Genomic DNA, 14,388 nt, shown 5'->3' on the forward strand with positions numbered 1-14,388 from the left:
TTATCTTGTCAACTTGAATGCTGTTTTAATAAGGCGCTTTGGAGTCAGTTTTCACCCCTTCAGAGTCCCCAGTGATGGGCCCTGGTTGCCAGTGACCGGGTTTAAGCTGTAGGCTTATGCGGATGCGAACAACGAATAATATTTTGAAAAAAAAAAAAAAAAAAAAAAAAAAAAAAAAAAAAACTAGAAAGTGCCACAGAATCTCAACTAGTCATAATCTTCTTAGTCGTTACTGGTGAGAAGGGCTCGAACCAACAGTTCTCCTGATATTACGTAGTAGCTTTGCTGAGTGGAGAAATACACGCGTACATCAGCGCAATCCTATTATCTGGGAGACGCACGGCCATAAATACTCCGTACATTCGGCTTCGCTGGAACTATTGCCTTGGTATCTGGGCACTGTCCTCTTCGGGCTCCCACGTTGCGAACAGACTTGGCGTGCTTGGAGGATTGACATTAGGGAAGCCCAGCGTGACCAGGGATGGGCCAGTGTTCCAGAGTACTACCGAGTAATGCCTGATATTGTCTCCATAAGAAACTACCAATCACCATGAAGACAACGCTTAGTATGCTGAAGGTACGGAGTAGATGTGGTGGCGGTAAGAAGCCACATTACCTGTCGCCAGGGCTCGACTGATGGCTCTTCCCGACAAGCGCAACCGCATCGCTGGCTTAGGTGACCCAGTTGAGGGCCAGTCCCTCCGTTGGCATGCTTCACAACGGACACAACCTAAAGGCCTGGGTAATGATTTTTCTGGTGAATTGCGCGGCATGAAATTTACCCGGCAGCTGAAGGAGCCACTTTACGGAGTACTTGTACGTGATTTCGCGCACTCCTTTCAATGCGCAAAAATGGTGGGCAATGTTGACCAGCGTTGGGAATTTGATGCTGCCCGGTGACGAGATTATCCTGACCTGGATAGGTGGCCGGGTGCCTAAATTTATTTCTAAATTTAAATGTGTCGATTGTCCAACATAGGGTTTGCATATAGCATCCCCGTAGTACTCGGTAGATTGACCTGGCCGCTTCATGACGAGACCACCAAATTACCCCAATTGAAGACATATCATCATCTCCTCCGGGTTGAGTTGTATTGAATTGCTGGGCTTCCACGCTTCCACACACCATAAGAGTTGTACTGGCTATACGTGGCTTAGCACAGCCGCCGTTGACCGGCGATACGAGACGGTGTTAGACGCGGCGTTAATTAATGGCGCTCCATCTCTCACACCCCCATGTTCTCAACATCCCATTGGCGGATTCTGCACAAGCATCCGTTTGGAAGTGGCGAATGTGCGTTTAAGAGTTGCCTAACCGATTTGGCCAGAAAAAGTGGTCGATGGAAACTTGGTTCACTGGGCAGCAACAGCCAGTTTCAGAGAATCAAGCTATACGAGGACAATTGTAACCGTGCCCCTGGTTGATTGTAAATGCCCGAGGCGCATCGAACGTGGGTCTTTGGTGCATCCAGCTCTCAAAATAGTAACTTGATTGAGACGGGAAGCTAGGCCCTGTTATATATCGTTTCGTCTGGTTATTCCAGTTCAACAAGGTCTATTGATTCGGAATAATGGATGCTGGGAAATGCGCCATGGTGCCTCGGGCACTGGGAGCATGCTTCAGGATTTGACAGCTGATCTAAGCATAGTGGTAACCGGCCGATATCGATGTGCTTCTTTCGGCCGACTAGATTAGCTTATTAAACGAACGAAGGCTGCTCGGGCAGTTCAATGTACCTGGGAATGAAACCCTTTTAGTTGCCATTGACAAGGCTGCGTATGTTTTGACATACCGCTAGAGATAAAACAGTTTTATGAGATGTTGACATGTGTATGGTAGTGTGCCGGGCGAACTTGCCTAAGGACCTAGGTAGGTAGTTACAGTATATGTATCGATACTATTGAACGAACTTGGTCCTGCGCAAAATAAAGCTGGGTCTGCAATTTTCTTGTCGCATCATGCTGGTGATCCAGATTTCGACTTTCTGCGACTCCGATGTCTCAGTCGATGCTCTCTGCCTGCCAACCTGCCAACTGCGTAGGGTTGCATCGACCGGGCTAACTTCCAACAATTCACACCGAAGCGTGGCCAAGTATCCTATGCAAGATCTAGGGCGGAATGAAGTCACAGATGGTACTGTGTGCTCTATGAAAAGAGATGAAATATGAGTCGTGACAAAATTTGGTGCTGGCTGCGGTTTGGCAGGAACCACGCGCACTGCGTACTTGCTTATTGCGTGGCCAAGAGATACGTATTGTTATGTACCTCTGCATGTACTTGACCGAGTAGCATTGGCACGAATAACATGCCCTGCCAAGCACAGATTGCATGGGGAAATGCCGTATTGTGCCGAAATATGCAATATTTGAATGCTTCAATACTGTGCATGTTTGGGCCCTTCGAGCACCGCATCTTGAGGCGCAATTGCCTCAACTGAAATGCCCAAGCTGCGAACACCCCAGCTATCCCAACGACGAGTATTCGTCAAGCTCCAGAGGTGAGGCTAGTAAGCAGACGACGTCTAGCTCTCAGTCCTTTTGCCAGCGCACAGATAACAAACAAACAGCATCGAATACCAACCTACCTTAGCAGTATGTATACGTCTCCGTTCACCGTCCGCACCAGGACGACGTGACACGCTCCCGGTGAATGGCTGCTGTCATGAACGGCGCGAGAGGCCGAAAGCGCAGACAGCTTGAGAGTTGAGTGGGGACCGCGGGTGCCGATTGTACACATGTACGGCGTAGCGAGTACTGCATACTTCATCCTAGATTCATTTTGGCATGTAAAATAAGTGCCCAGTACTTGAGTAGCTGCATACCTTGAGGTACCTGCTCCGTAGGTGTGTGCAAACCAGGGCAGTCGCTGGTGGAGCAATAAGGCGGCCCTGCCGCGGCAAACAGCTCCTGCTGCGGCCACGCCCGCCCCACAGGCGCATCCAGGTCAGGGTCATGGCTTCAATGTTGCTTCGCACAACCCCTTCGCTGTCTGTTTCCGTGGTCCTCGGTCGCTGTTCTTGAGTGCCTAAACACTGACGTCCTCAAACGTCGCTGCTCAAGTGGTCTCAAGCTCATGTCTCCCAGTGCACCCTGCAGTAGCTCAGACCGTAGGCTGGTTCGACGTCTGGATGAGCCTGCTGACGAAGGCCGACTTTATCAGCAGCTACGGCAAATCGGCTTTTGCTTCAGCCACCTCTTAGCCATGCTGCTGTCTGTTACCCATGAAATTCGTTCCTCGAATGAGACTGCTTGATGAGACAGCGAGCTTTCCTGGAGTCCTCACTATTATGGCAGCATTCAAGAGATGATAAATACAGTGGGCTGAGGAAGACGGGTATCGGGGGACCGGAAACCGAGAGAGAAGATTTTTAGAGCCCCCCCCTTCCTTGCTCTGAGTTATTGTCTTTGCGAGTCGTACCCCTTGTTGGGTGGCAGCCTACGGTCAGCTTAACTTTCGGCCGAGAAATGATCATTCACAGTTTCATCCGTTGGCTCGCCTCTGGCGTCGCACAGCACAGTGCCGAATGACTTTTTAATATCGTTCTTCAGATACGGCACCGAACAGAGTCGGCTGCTAGCCCATAGGAGACCTGGGCAAGACTGGTCAAGGCGAGGGAGGACACAGGAGGGCGGGACTTGTCCTGCGGACCGGCATAATGGAGTCAATAACAGACAGATGCCGGGCAAGATTATGACCGAGACAACACGGAGCTAGCTGAATGAATGGCTAACAGGACAATAGACGATTCTCGGCACGCATGTGGATATGGAAGCGACATTTGGGGACGTGAAGCATCCTGCTGGATTCGCCGTCTCTAGCAGCGGAAGCTTGAATGTAGTGGAAGAGAGTATTTATAGTGTTGTTTCTGGCTGCCACGGTTTTATGGCCATGCATCAATTGTAGTGTCTTGCAGGGTCGGTCAGCCGTAGTTGGACCAACAGTATAAAACGCCCGGACGGGGCTCAGCGATGCATCTCAACTCATGGCAACAGGGAGTAACACAACGGTGGCACAACAAGCTCTCAGTTTGGCATTGCTTGCTGAGTTACGGGGCACAGAACACGGAGGAAGTTGGGCGTACTAGCCGATCCATGATCCAATTCGATATGCCGGAGTGATGTCTGGTATTACACACAAGCAGTGTGCCGGCCGTCGGACACGGGCGTGGTGGGCATTCTGCGTTCTGCATTCTGCTTTCTGCGTGTGATGCTGGTAACATGGACGCGGATGGTGTTGGAATTGAGTGTCTGCAATAGTGTCACAGTTGGCCAACGTGGTGTAGAGTCGAGCTCAATGTGCTCGATGGTGGTGTTGTATTGTTCATATTGTATCGAGTACGGAGTACCCACAGACGAATACGTCAAGCACGACTGCGTGCACGCCTCCAACGTGCCGACGTCGACGATTGTCCACGCCCCTGGCTCGAGGGTGCTCTCGAGAGCTGCATCAGTAAGTGCACTGTGCAGTGCCGTGTTGTACAGTGCCTCGCCATATTGTGCTCCGTACAATAATACGTATTGTATCTCCTTGACGAGGTCGACGACGTCTTGACTCTTGACGAGCAGGAAGGACGACGAGGACGAGCCGTCGGGTCGTCTTGTGTGTTCGTTTGGGCCCTGTCAACCTGTCCATTGACACGCCCCCCAGTCCCCACCCCACCCCCCGCTCCCATCCGCAGCCCGTCCCAAGCGCCATGCCGCCCGACGAGGGGCAGACTCAGCCAGGGTACGGAAGTACATACATGTAGACGAGCCGGGGCAGCGGAAAACGGAAATCAGCAGCATCAAGGTCGCAAGGGTGCGTGGGGTGCGCACGCAACAGGCGACAGGCAATAAAGGGGCAGCATTGTGCGCCGCCGCCAGACTAGCGAAGAAAAGCGCGGCTTCCGGGCTTAGCGATCGCCTCGGCGCTCTGCCGGTGTTTCAATTTCTTTTCCCAACATTGAACTGTCACTGTCACGCTGTCTGTGACTGCTTCCTCGTCCGTAGGATTGTTGTGCTCCATGCCGCCACGCCCCAAGTCCAAGTCCAAGTCCAAGTCCAACGTCGGCGCCCGCGTGCTTGTCCACGCCTTTGGATGTCGCTTCTGCCCATCCGCCTCCGCCCATTGATCCAAAAAAGTGACTGACGCCTTGCAAGCGGGCCCTTCCACGTCTGTGGTGACAACGTACGGAGTACCTTGGTTGTACCCGGCACAGCAATCTGCCTCTGCTCATTTGCTTTTGCTGCTTCCTACTTTGGTAGGGACCTGAAGCTCGCGTGTGTGCGTGTGTGCGTGTGTGATCAAAGGGTCTGGTCTGTCGGGTCTGGTGCGCGCTCAAGTGCTCCAAGCGCACACAGGCCTTCGAATGTTGCCGGGGTCCTCGAGGAAGCTGCGTGTGAGTGGTACTTTCCTCAAAACCGACAACCAAACCGAACCGACCTTGGGATTTGCACCTTGGGACTTCTAGACCTTAGCTAGCACCTTTGCACCTTTGACCCCATCCTTCATCCATCTTTTCTCGCCGTCGTCCTTATCAAAGGGCCCCATCTTCAACCTCTTGACCATTACACCTCCTCACCTCTCCATCCCTTGGCTGCCTGCAGCGACACCGCACGCCCGTCTCTTCCTCTCTCATCTCCTCCGTTGTCCCTTTCGCCCCAGCCATTGCGCTTTCCTACGAGCTTGCGAACCTGACGTCTCCTCTCGAATCAACCACGCAAAGGCTGACAAGCTGCTTTTACACTGCCCACCTCTCGTCTTTCGCCTCGCGCCTCGTCTCTTGTCCCTTGTCGTGCAGATTGCCTCCCCCCGACCAAAGCTCCCGAACCACTTTGCGGGGATTGAACAACCAGTGCTGCCAACCCTCCTCTGGCTCGAGCAATGCAATCACGCCAACTGTGACACTTATTCTCAAGCTGTTCTTTCCTGATACACCATCCACCAGTGTTCTTGTTGGGAGTCCATGGGGGAAGCTGCCAAGTTGCGACAGGGCAGCGGTGTTTGTAATTTGGTGTTCGAGGCGCAACAGGGCGGTCCACAGTAGAGTTATAAGCGGAAAGCGGCCTTCGTTCAAGTCTCAACCAAACCGTGGGCTGGACCCCGAAAAGTTATGCGAATTGCGAGCCCGCGTCCTTTGTTATTACTGAATTGGCATCAAGGTACTCAGTACCTGCAAGGATTCCAGGTCTACTGCCTGCCGTCTATTAAGAAAGTTTTTCTGCCCAGTTTTGTACTGCAACATCTCGATTTCGGCTCGCCATCTTGGAATTTAGCTGCAACTGCCATGTCTACCTTCACAGCCTTGAACGGAGGCTCACCCAAGGCAAATGAACCACCCACCGACAGCTCAGAAAGGGCATTCTCCTCAGATGAACGAGTTCCAGCGTCAAGCAAAAATTATCGACACAAGTCACCAGAAACCCATCCCAGTCGCAATGACACCTGGAAAGGACATACCACGGATCGTCAACCCCTTCCGACAATAAAGTATCCGGAAGGCGAAGGCCCACACAAACGGAAGCGGTCGGGTTCTGCTGAGCTTAGACGCGACAGCAGAGCTCACGAGCGTACTCCAGAAGACACACCCAGTGCATCTCACAATGAGTCTCGGGAGGCGTACGGTACGCCCCAGCGAGAAAGCAGGCACTATAGCGACGATCAAAGAGAGAAGGAAACCTCATGGAAAAGCCAGGAACAATCACGAGAAGAGAGAAATGGATATAATTCACAACAAAATTCGGCAACGTCACCACGGGGACAGACTGAGGAACAAATTGGCGATGCTCTCCGGAGAGCTACAAGTCAGGTGGATCATAGTGACTATGGCAACACCAGCCCCGATGCCGAAGACCGGCCCGGCGGCACGTACGGAAGCCCTTACGGCACCGAGCACAGATCAGATTCCATTATTCAACATGACCCAAAAAAGCGCAAGAGAAACTTTAGCAATCGAACCAAGACCGGTTGTCTGACATGTCGCAAAAGAAAGAAGAAGTGCGATGAGCAAAAGCCTGAATGTAAGGAAGGGCCACATCCTGATGACCACACCCCCCTCCGTTTCCTCCTTCCCCCAACGTTCGGGCCACCGGAGAACTAACAAAGAAACACAGGCAGCAATTGCATTCGGGGGGGATTTCTTTGCGCGGGATACCCACCACAGCGGGGAGCCGGATGGCCAAAACAAGATGCAAAAACACCTGCTGTACCTCTCGAGTCGAAGGACCCGTCTTATGTTCCTCCTGGAGCGTACGGCATGCCGCAGCATGGCACGTATGGGCCGCAGCCCGTCAAACGCGAACCACTACCCCATTATCGTGGCCAGATCCTTCGCATAGACACCCCACAAGGCCGACCTCTGGCCACGGATGACGACCGGCCAACAGCATCAACAATATCAACAATGACAAGCGCGTCTGCCACAAGTCCAGAGAACAAATTGTCCGCAATTCCGTATACTCCTGGAAATGTTTTCCCTACACCAGTCAGCGCCAATACGCAGCCTCCCCCCTTTGGAGAAAGGATGCCCAAAGACTACCAAAGAGTACCACCTCTACATGACCTCAACAGAGGCAATGAGCCGGAGACGCCGCACCCAGGTAATCACCTACCGCAAATCAACATCCTACATCCAACCCGCACGAGTAGCCCGACACCACATCCACAGTCTTCGTCATCAAATGCTCAAGTTGCTGCGCAGCTGGCTTTGTCTCACCCACAATATCCACAGCGGAGAACTCAGAAGGAAGAAATGCTCTCTGGACGGCACTACTATCCCTTTGATAAAGAGTTGTGTCTAGAACGAGAACGCTGTGCAGCCGCATGTTGGCGGTTTAACAATCTGACTACACCACCGACAAATGGTGTATCGCCCGATGAACGAGCGCGCCTCTTTTTAGAAATACTGCAACCCCGAGATCCCGTGCGTGTGTCTCCCACGGAAGCATCTCCGGTCACAAATGTAGGCCGTGTGGGTCGACATGTCGCCGTTGAGACGCCATTCACCTGCGACTATGGCTACAACATTTCGATTGGCCACCACGTGGTAATTGGTAGGAACTGTACTATCAACGATGTCTGCGAAGTCAAGATAGGAGACAATTGTGTGATTGGGCCCAACGTCAGCATTTTTACCGCTTCACTGCCCATTGACCCTAAGAAACGTCTAGGCGGCCAGGGGCCTCAGTTTGGGCGTGGAATCACCATTGAGCAAGATTGCTGGATTGGTGGCGGCGCTATCATTCTACCCGGCCGAACCATTGGAAAGGGAAGCACTGTCGGAGCTGGATCTATTGTTACAAATGTTCGTTCGCAAGACCCCCATCTCTTGTTTTGCTAGTCAAGAAACTAACCCTTGGTGAAGGATGTGCCGCCTTTCACTGTCGTTGCTGGCAACCCGGCTCGTGTTCTACGAGGCATAGGGATAGCACCATAGCTTTTAGAGACCTTTGCGTCCGTACAGCCTTCGTTCTTGTTGTTCTTTTCGTTTCTTTTGTTTTGCCATATCTTGTGTCATGATACCCATGTGTACGACCGACATATTTTTCTTGTACAATATTGTCTGCCCTTTGTTTGATCTAGCAATTGAGTATGGCCTAGTCATAGCATCTAGTACAACTGTCATATCGGGCCAGATATACGCAATCAAAGCAGAAAAAAAAAAAAGAGTTTCATGATATTTTCCTCTTTTTTCAATTCTAGGACGGATGCAGTATAACTATACGGTCCAAGAGCTATACTAGAATCGGATCGTAGGAAGGAAATACGACTTGAACTTTGTCGTAGTGGAGGGTTTGCGAAGCGTTTTGGTACTGGGAATGGATGGGAGATGCAGTAGATACTCGGGTTTCTGGCTCTATTACTAGGAATGTAGTGGTTGTGTATTTTGTCTTTTTTCTTCTTCTTTCCCCTTTTCCTTTGCTTCCTCTCCTGGCCCAGCTCTTCCATCACAGGTTAGACCAGGTTTCCTTGCGAGAAGATACCCAACTACCCAGAGATATTCAAATTGAAATAATCACACTTTGTTGCACGTCCACGTCCACGTTTGCAATGGCAAGAAGAACAAATGGCTCTCTGTACAACGTCGCCGTCTCTCCAGAGGCCTCTCGCATTCGTCCTCATTCTGGAATAATGGAAGCCTGTTCAGGCGCGCTTCGGTGGCCTCGCCAAAACAAAAAAAAAAACCTTCTTCGGTCCGGCACACCCCCCTTACCAAAGAAAAGCAGACGTGTACCGTGATCCAAACAACACTTGGCTGCGGCTCGGGCTCTTGCCCTGCGGCCTCCAGCCCATTCACGCAACCAGCCGCGTCCAAACATGACAAGACTGTGACTAAATCTCGCAGACCGCCATTCCAATTTTCTGTTTGGTTTTTGTTTTGGGGAGGCGGGGGGGAATACTTGTACAAGGGTTTATGTCGTGTAATAGTGAAGCAGATGCGCATGATTGCATTTTTGGAGGAACAAGGCTGTGCTGCGCCTCACTTTGGCCTCTCTCTCTCTTCTTTCTCTTCCGTGTTGCGGTGCATATTCATTGGTGACTCGAGGCTGTGGTATGCCTTGGCTGAGAGCTGGGGAGGGCTAGGCGTTCCAGTCGGGATCGAGGAGGCTCTGGTGGGTGCTGGGCTGGGTTAGGTTGATGGCTGGCTGATGAGGAAACGGGGTCACAAACACAGTCGACTGTTTCTGTGCCGTTGCTGAGCGGCGTTTCTAGGACGGGGCGAAGCCGTTCAGGTTCTCTATTGAGACGTTGCCTGTCCTCCCGGGTGATGTTGGGGATATCCCCGAGGGGATTTGCATGGGATAGAAGCTGTGGATGGGGTCGTTTGGGGAGAGGTACTTGGTTGGGGGTGTACCGAGCTTGCTCAGCACTGCTCGCAGGACTTGGGGATGCGTGCTTGGCGTCTTTGGACTCGGGACGCTCGGGAGGCTCAGATGGAGGGGACGGAGTGCGAGGAGCTGGGTGCGAGACGACTTGTCTTTCGGACTGGCGGCGTGCTAGTATACGCGTTTTGAGAGCCGTAGGCTAGAGGTTTGGATGGGATGTACCTGTAGTCCGACGCCTCGCTTGGATCGATGCGCAGCTCCATGGCTGCCATTAGGGGGTGATGGTATGTCAGACTGGCGACCATGTGCCATGTCCTCATACGACCTGTCTCCGGGCCGTGTGGCCGAACCAAACTCGACGTGGTGATGTAGTATCCTGGCTGCGGATTCTCGGTAGAATTCGCCGCGAGCCAGCGTACCTGTTGTCGTGTTTGTGCGCGCTGAGGTACGGCCTGTGAAGGACACACAGGCCTTTGAAATGCATCATCTCCAGAATGAGGCGGTATGATGGTGTAGTTCCTGGTAGGTGAATGCCGGTCCAAATCTTGAGACACGGTGGGAGCGCGGCGTACCACTTCTCATGGTCGTCGTGGAGGGCTAGGACGTGGCAGTAGGGCTGTGGCTCGACGGAGCGGACGACGCGGCGCATGATCCGGGCCGGCGCCGCCTTGTGAGAATACACGACGACGAGGGAGGGAGGCTGGTGGTGGTGTCTTGGAGTCAAAGTCGTCGTCGGTGAGGACAGACGGCGGTTCCGCGTCGCATGGCCCGTCGTCGATGATGGACGGCATGCCGTGCTGGAAGGACAAGAGGACGCCGGAGGACTACGAGCCAGACGCAGCGGCACAACGCTGGGAGCCAAGTGCCAACACGGAGAAGAGGATGCTTCTCCAGAGGATGCCGACCGACGGGGGGTCCTGCCAAAAGGCCTCGTACCGCCGACAGAACTGATGGACGGGATGCCGCCCAGCAAGAGGTCGCGATCCTCTTAGTCCTTTCCCCTCGCCCGCGTGCCCGTTCTCTTCCTCTCACGATCGATCCGCTGCCGGAAGCAGTCTGGGTGTCCCGTTATGCCAGCCATAAGCGCAGCCCAAGACGCCGCGTGCAGATACGACGAATCTATGCCATCATCAGCAGGGCGTCCACCTTTTAAGAAGGGCGTGGTCGGCATGCCTTTGACCATCCGGGAGGTCGTGGCCCTTCGCCGAGGCCGGGAGATGCGACGCAGACTCCTTGACCATCTTTTCCAGCAATAGCTGCTGCTTGTGCGTGCTGCTCGTCCAAAACGACAGGGGGCGCCGCATGGTTGTTGTCGCTCACATTTCGACTTGGGTCGTTGGCAGGCGGTGCATGATGGGGCAGAGCAGTTGCGTCGTATGCGATGGGAGTCGTTGGTGTAGAAGGCGGTCGTGGGGGTGGTGAAGACTTGCTTCTGGCATTCGTGGGTTGATGTCTTGATAACGGGTGAGGTTCTGCTACATGGAGGAGTATAATTCACGCTTCAAGGGAGGTCTAGAGCTTGTGAAGAAATTTGATTCGAGGACCGATTATTTTGGGCCCTTGGTTTCTGGTTTGAGACATGAGATCAATATGTCCATTGCAGCCTTCACATGATGAGTGAAGTGGCCGAGTGGTGATGGACAATTGATGGTAATGGTTGGGAGCAGGATGAGCCACCAGATGGCCTTCGGACATCAGCGCCATCACCGAATATATCATGCCAACGATAGATAATGCACACTTTTGCCTGAATAAGTTGTATGTATCATCATAAGTCATATTGTTTATTTTTACATTTACATATATTTCACTCTAGTGTACAATTCTATATGGTATCAAGTGATCGATCGCAACGCCGCCCGCATAACAATGCATCTTCATGTGTTACTCTCGCAGCTCGTCATGCACCTATATCATGTCGGTTGGCTTCAATCATGTCCTCCATCATCTGAAGCGCTCTCTCCTGGTCCTTCAATTTCGAAAACGCCCTGAACGTGTAGAAATCAGGTTTGAACCCCGCTGCCTCCATGTCCTGCAGCGTGCTCACCGTCTTGGCGACATCTTGCATCGATGCATACCCGCTTGTCAGCGTGTTATATGTCACTAAATTGGGTTGAATGCCGTTCTCGCGCATGACCTGAATGATTTTGTCCACTAGCATCCGGTCACGGTTGTTCATCAGGCCCCGTAGTAAGATTGTAAACGTCAACACCGTCGGTGCTGGGTGAACCGCCGCTGTCGCCACTACTCCGTCGCTTTCCACGTGAACCCTTTCACCGTCTGCGGCATTCGCGTGCAGCTGGTCCTTGAGCATGTCGCCGAAAATCAGGAGAGCGATACGTGAGAGTTCACCGCGCTCTGTCATTGTGAAGATGAGAGTGTCGTGTATGAGGCTGCCTTGATTCTTGATCAGTCGGGACGCTGACGGGATAGAAGCATTCTTGCTCTGTTCTTCTAATCTTGACTTGAAGAATTGGTAATATGCCATTAGGTCGTAGGGCTGCTGCAGATTCCTGATGTAGGCCCGCATCATGATTGCGATGGTGGTCAAGTTTGGTTGCAGCTTTGTGTCGTCGCCTGATGAGAACAGTTGATCCACAAACGGCATTATAGTAGTTTCAAATTGCCATCTTGTTTGCGATGTATTGCCCGGGACAAGGCCTCGCTGGCCAATACCCTGTGCTAGATACAACGGCAGGGAGTCTGGCAACCACCACTGAAGCGGTTCGAGGTCGAATTTCTTGGCGTATATACGTAGCAGAGGACCGAAAAGATTTGGCTGGGGAGACTGAAGCTGGCTCTTCCTCTCCGCCGCTTCCATCCCAGCAAAATGAAAAGCACTGTGAAGTGCGTTGTTCAGAACCTCCACAAATGGAACATCTGCCACCTTGGCTACGTCCAGTGCCTTGGCAACAGTCTCAACATTACGAGTAGATTTTGCTCCTCTGAACACGGTCGCCCAAGCCTTATGGTCCAATTGAATGCCAGATTCAGAGAAGAGCAATGCAAGCCGTATTGCCTCGTCAACCTCTCCTTGCTGGGAAAGGGTATCGAGGAAAGCCGTCGCGCTAAGCAGGTTCAACGTGAACCCCCTTTGTATAAAATATTGAAGGGCATCTTGCGGAGAGAAGACGTGATTTTGGGTCGGTTCTACTCCCTCAGGTACTTGACAGTGGAGCAATGAAGTAATGACGCTTGATGGCCGGGCCTCGTTCAAATCAGCACCGCTGTCAGATAATGCCTGGAGTATCCCAAAGGCATTTGCTTTGTGGGCAGGGTCTTTAGCTAGCTTGCTCGCAAATTGTATCATGGTATTCGCATGGATCTTGATCTCTGACCGCTGGAGAAGTGAGTACAGCTCGGAAGCTTGTTCGCTGGGCAGCTTCTTGGCGAACAATCCCAAGAGTCTTTGGCTGAATGGAACATGTTGTTTGGGACTATCCACTATTATTTTGTGAAACAAGTCCGCTACCTCTTCAGCTTTCAGAGTTCGTTCGCGGATATTATTCGCCTTCCTAAGATCTAGCCTTTGAATGATAAACAGCAAAATATCGTTGATGGCGTATCCGGGAGGCCAGGGGTCTAGCGTGGCTTCTAAAACCATGCCCGTCTTCTCTGGACAAATGCACATGGTGGAGAGCATTGTTCGTGGCCACTGTTTCTGTCGAGACTCACTGTCTAGTTCTTGCCAAGCTAAGCGCATGCTTGCAACAGTCTCGTGTTCTAGTAGCCATTGACTATTACTTTTCCAAGGCCAAGGCGGGTCGCGATTGCGGGTAATTTTGTACAACTTTTCTTTCCACGAATTGAAGGCCTTCCGCCTTATAAGCAGCTCGTCCCCGGAGTACTTATGACGAAGGTAACCCCATTGTTGGTGCATATCTTGCTCGCTCATTGGGCCTCTCCTAGCTCTGGGCCTGCTTGATATTTGTCGGCCATACTTTCGTGGAGTCGGGGTTTTTGGATTTGCTGGCTTGGTCCGGAACCGTGATGTGCGGCTATCGTATTCTGTGATACTTGAGTCTGGTTGTCGAGAATGCGTAGCAGAGCCAACAGTATCCCCCCCCCAATCTGCAGAGGTACGGTCTGATGTTGCGTTGCTGGGCTTCGATCCAGGAGTTGTAGGTGCCTCGTAGCAGTCTCTAAAGGCGGCCTGCCACTCATCATCAAGTTGGGCTCGAGCTGAGAAGTCGCTCGGTGCCACGGAAGGTAGAAGTCTTTGAAAGCAATTTGAAAGGAGACGCCGTTGTGCCTTATCCAGTGCTGCTCGAGCGTTTGGTTGTAGTCGAGGCGCGGTGCAAAGTCGGGCGCCGCCGACACGACTAAGGCGGCAGGCCGTCCGCATCTTTTGGTACAGCAGTTATTTCTGAATCACTGCATTCATAACGGTAGAGTTTCCATGGGAAAAGCTTCACCGAATTTTGTCGCGGCGCATGCAGAAAGCGGCTACCGGGGAGGATGTGGAATTGGAGTTGGACGTTTCCCTGAAGAGTCGGACCCATCAAAAATATTTAACATGCAGCGATGCATTATTAGCCGCCGCGGCGCCAAAGTCGCGGCTCGAGTCCAACTTTTCAACCGCCG

General features: G+C 52.3%; 4 protein-coding genes across 4 annotated transcripts; 1 reads left to right on the forward strand and 3 right to left on the reverse strand.

Moving 5' to 3' along the window:
* Positions 1-6,092: 6,092 nt before the first annotated feature.
* On the forward strand, positions 6,093-8,414 carry J3458_005572 (uncharacterized protein; the record flags this gene model as incomplete). The annotated part of the gene is made up of 3 exons (XM_007812039.2): positions 6,093-6,999; positions 7,093-8,282; positions 8,343-8,414. 3 exons carry the CDS (start codon positions 6,093-6,095, stop codon positions 8,412-8,414), a joined length of 2,169 nt encoding a protein of 722 aa, XP_007810230.2.
* A 1,273-nt stretch (positions 8,415-9,687) lies between these two features.
* On the reverse strand, positions 9,688-10,067 carry J3458_005573 (uncharacterized protein; the record flags this gene model as incomplete). The annotated part of the gene is made up of 2 exons (XM_066118878.1): positions 9,688-9,964; positions 10,027-10,067. 2 exons carry the CDS (start codon positions 10,065-10,067, stop codon positions 9,688-9,690), a joined length of 318 nt encoding a protein of 105 aa, XP_065976400.1.
* Positions 10,068-10,120: 53 nt separating this feature from the next.
* On the reverse strand, positions 10,121-10,453 carry J3458_005574 (uncharacterized protein; the record flags this gene model as incomplete). Its single annotated transcript, XM_066118879.1, has 1 exon — positions 10,121-10,453. One exon carries the CDS (start codon positions 10,451-10,453, stop codon positions 10,121-10,123), a length of 333 nt encoding a protein of 110 aa, XP_065976401.1.
* A 1,251-nt stretch (positions 10,454-11,704) lies between these two features.
* Positions 11,705-14,149, reverse strand: J3458_005575 (uncharacterized protein; the record flags this gene model as incomplete). The annotated part of the gene is made up of 1 exon (XM_066118880.1): positions 11,705-14,149. The coding sequence occupies one exon, from the start codon at positions 14,147-14,149 to the stop codon at positions 11,705-11,707; it is 2,445 nt and encodes an 814-aa protein (XP_065976402.1).
* Positions 14,150-14,388: the final 239 nt, after the last annotated feature.

The sequence above is a fragment of the Metarhizium acridum genome (assembly GCF_019434415.1).
Source record: "Metarhizium acridum strain ARSEF 324 chromosome Unknown scaffold_31, whole genome shotgun sequence".
In the NCBI taxonomy this organism is placed as follows: Eukaryota; Fungi; Ascomycota; class Sordariomycetes; order Hypocreales; family Clavicipitaceae; genus Metarhizium; species Metarhizium acridum.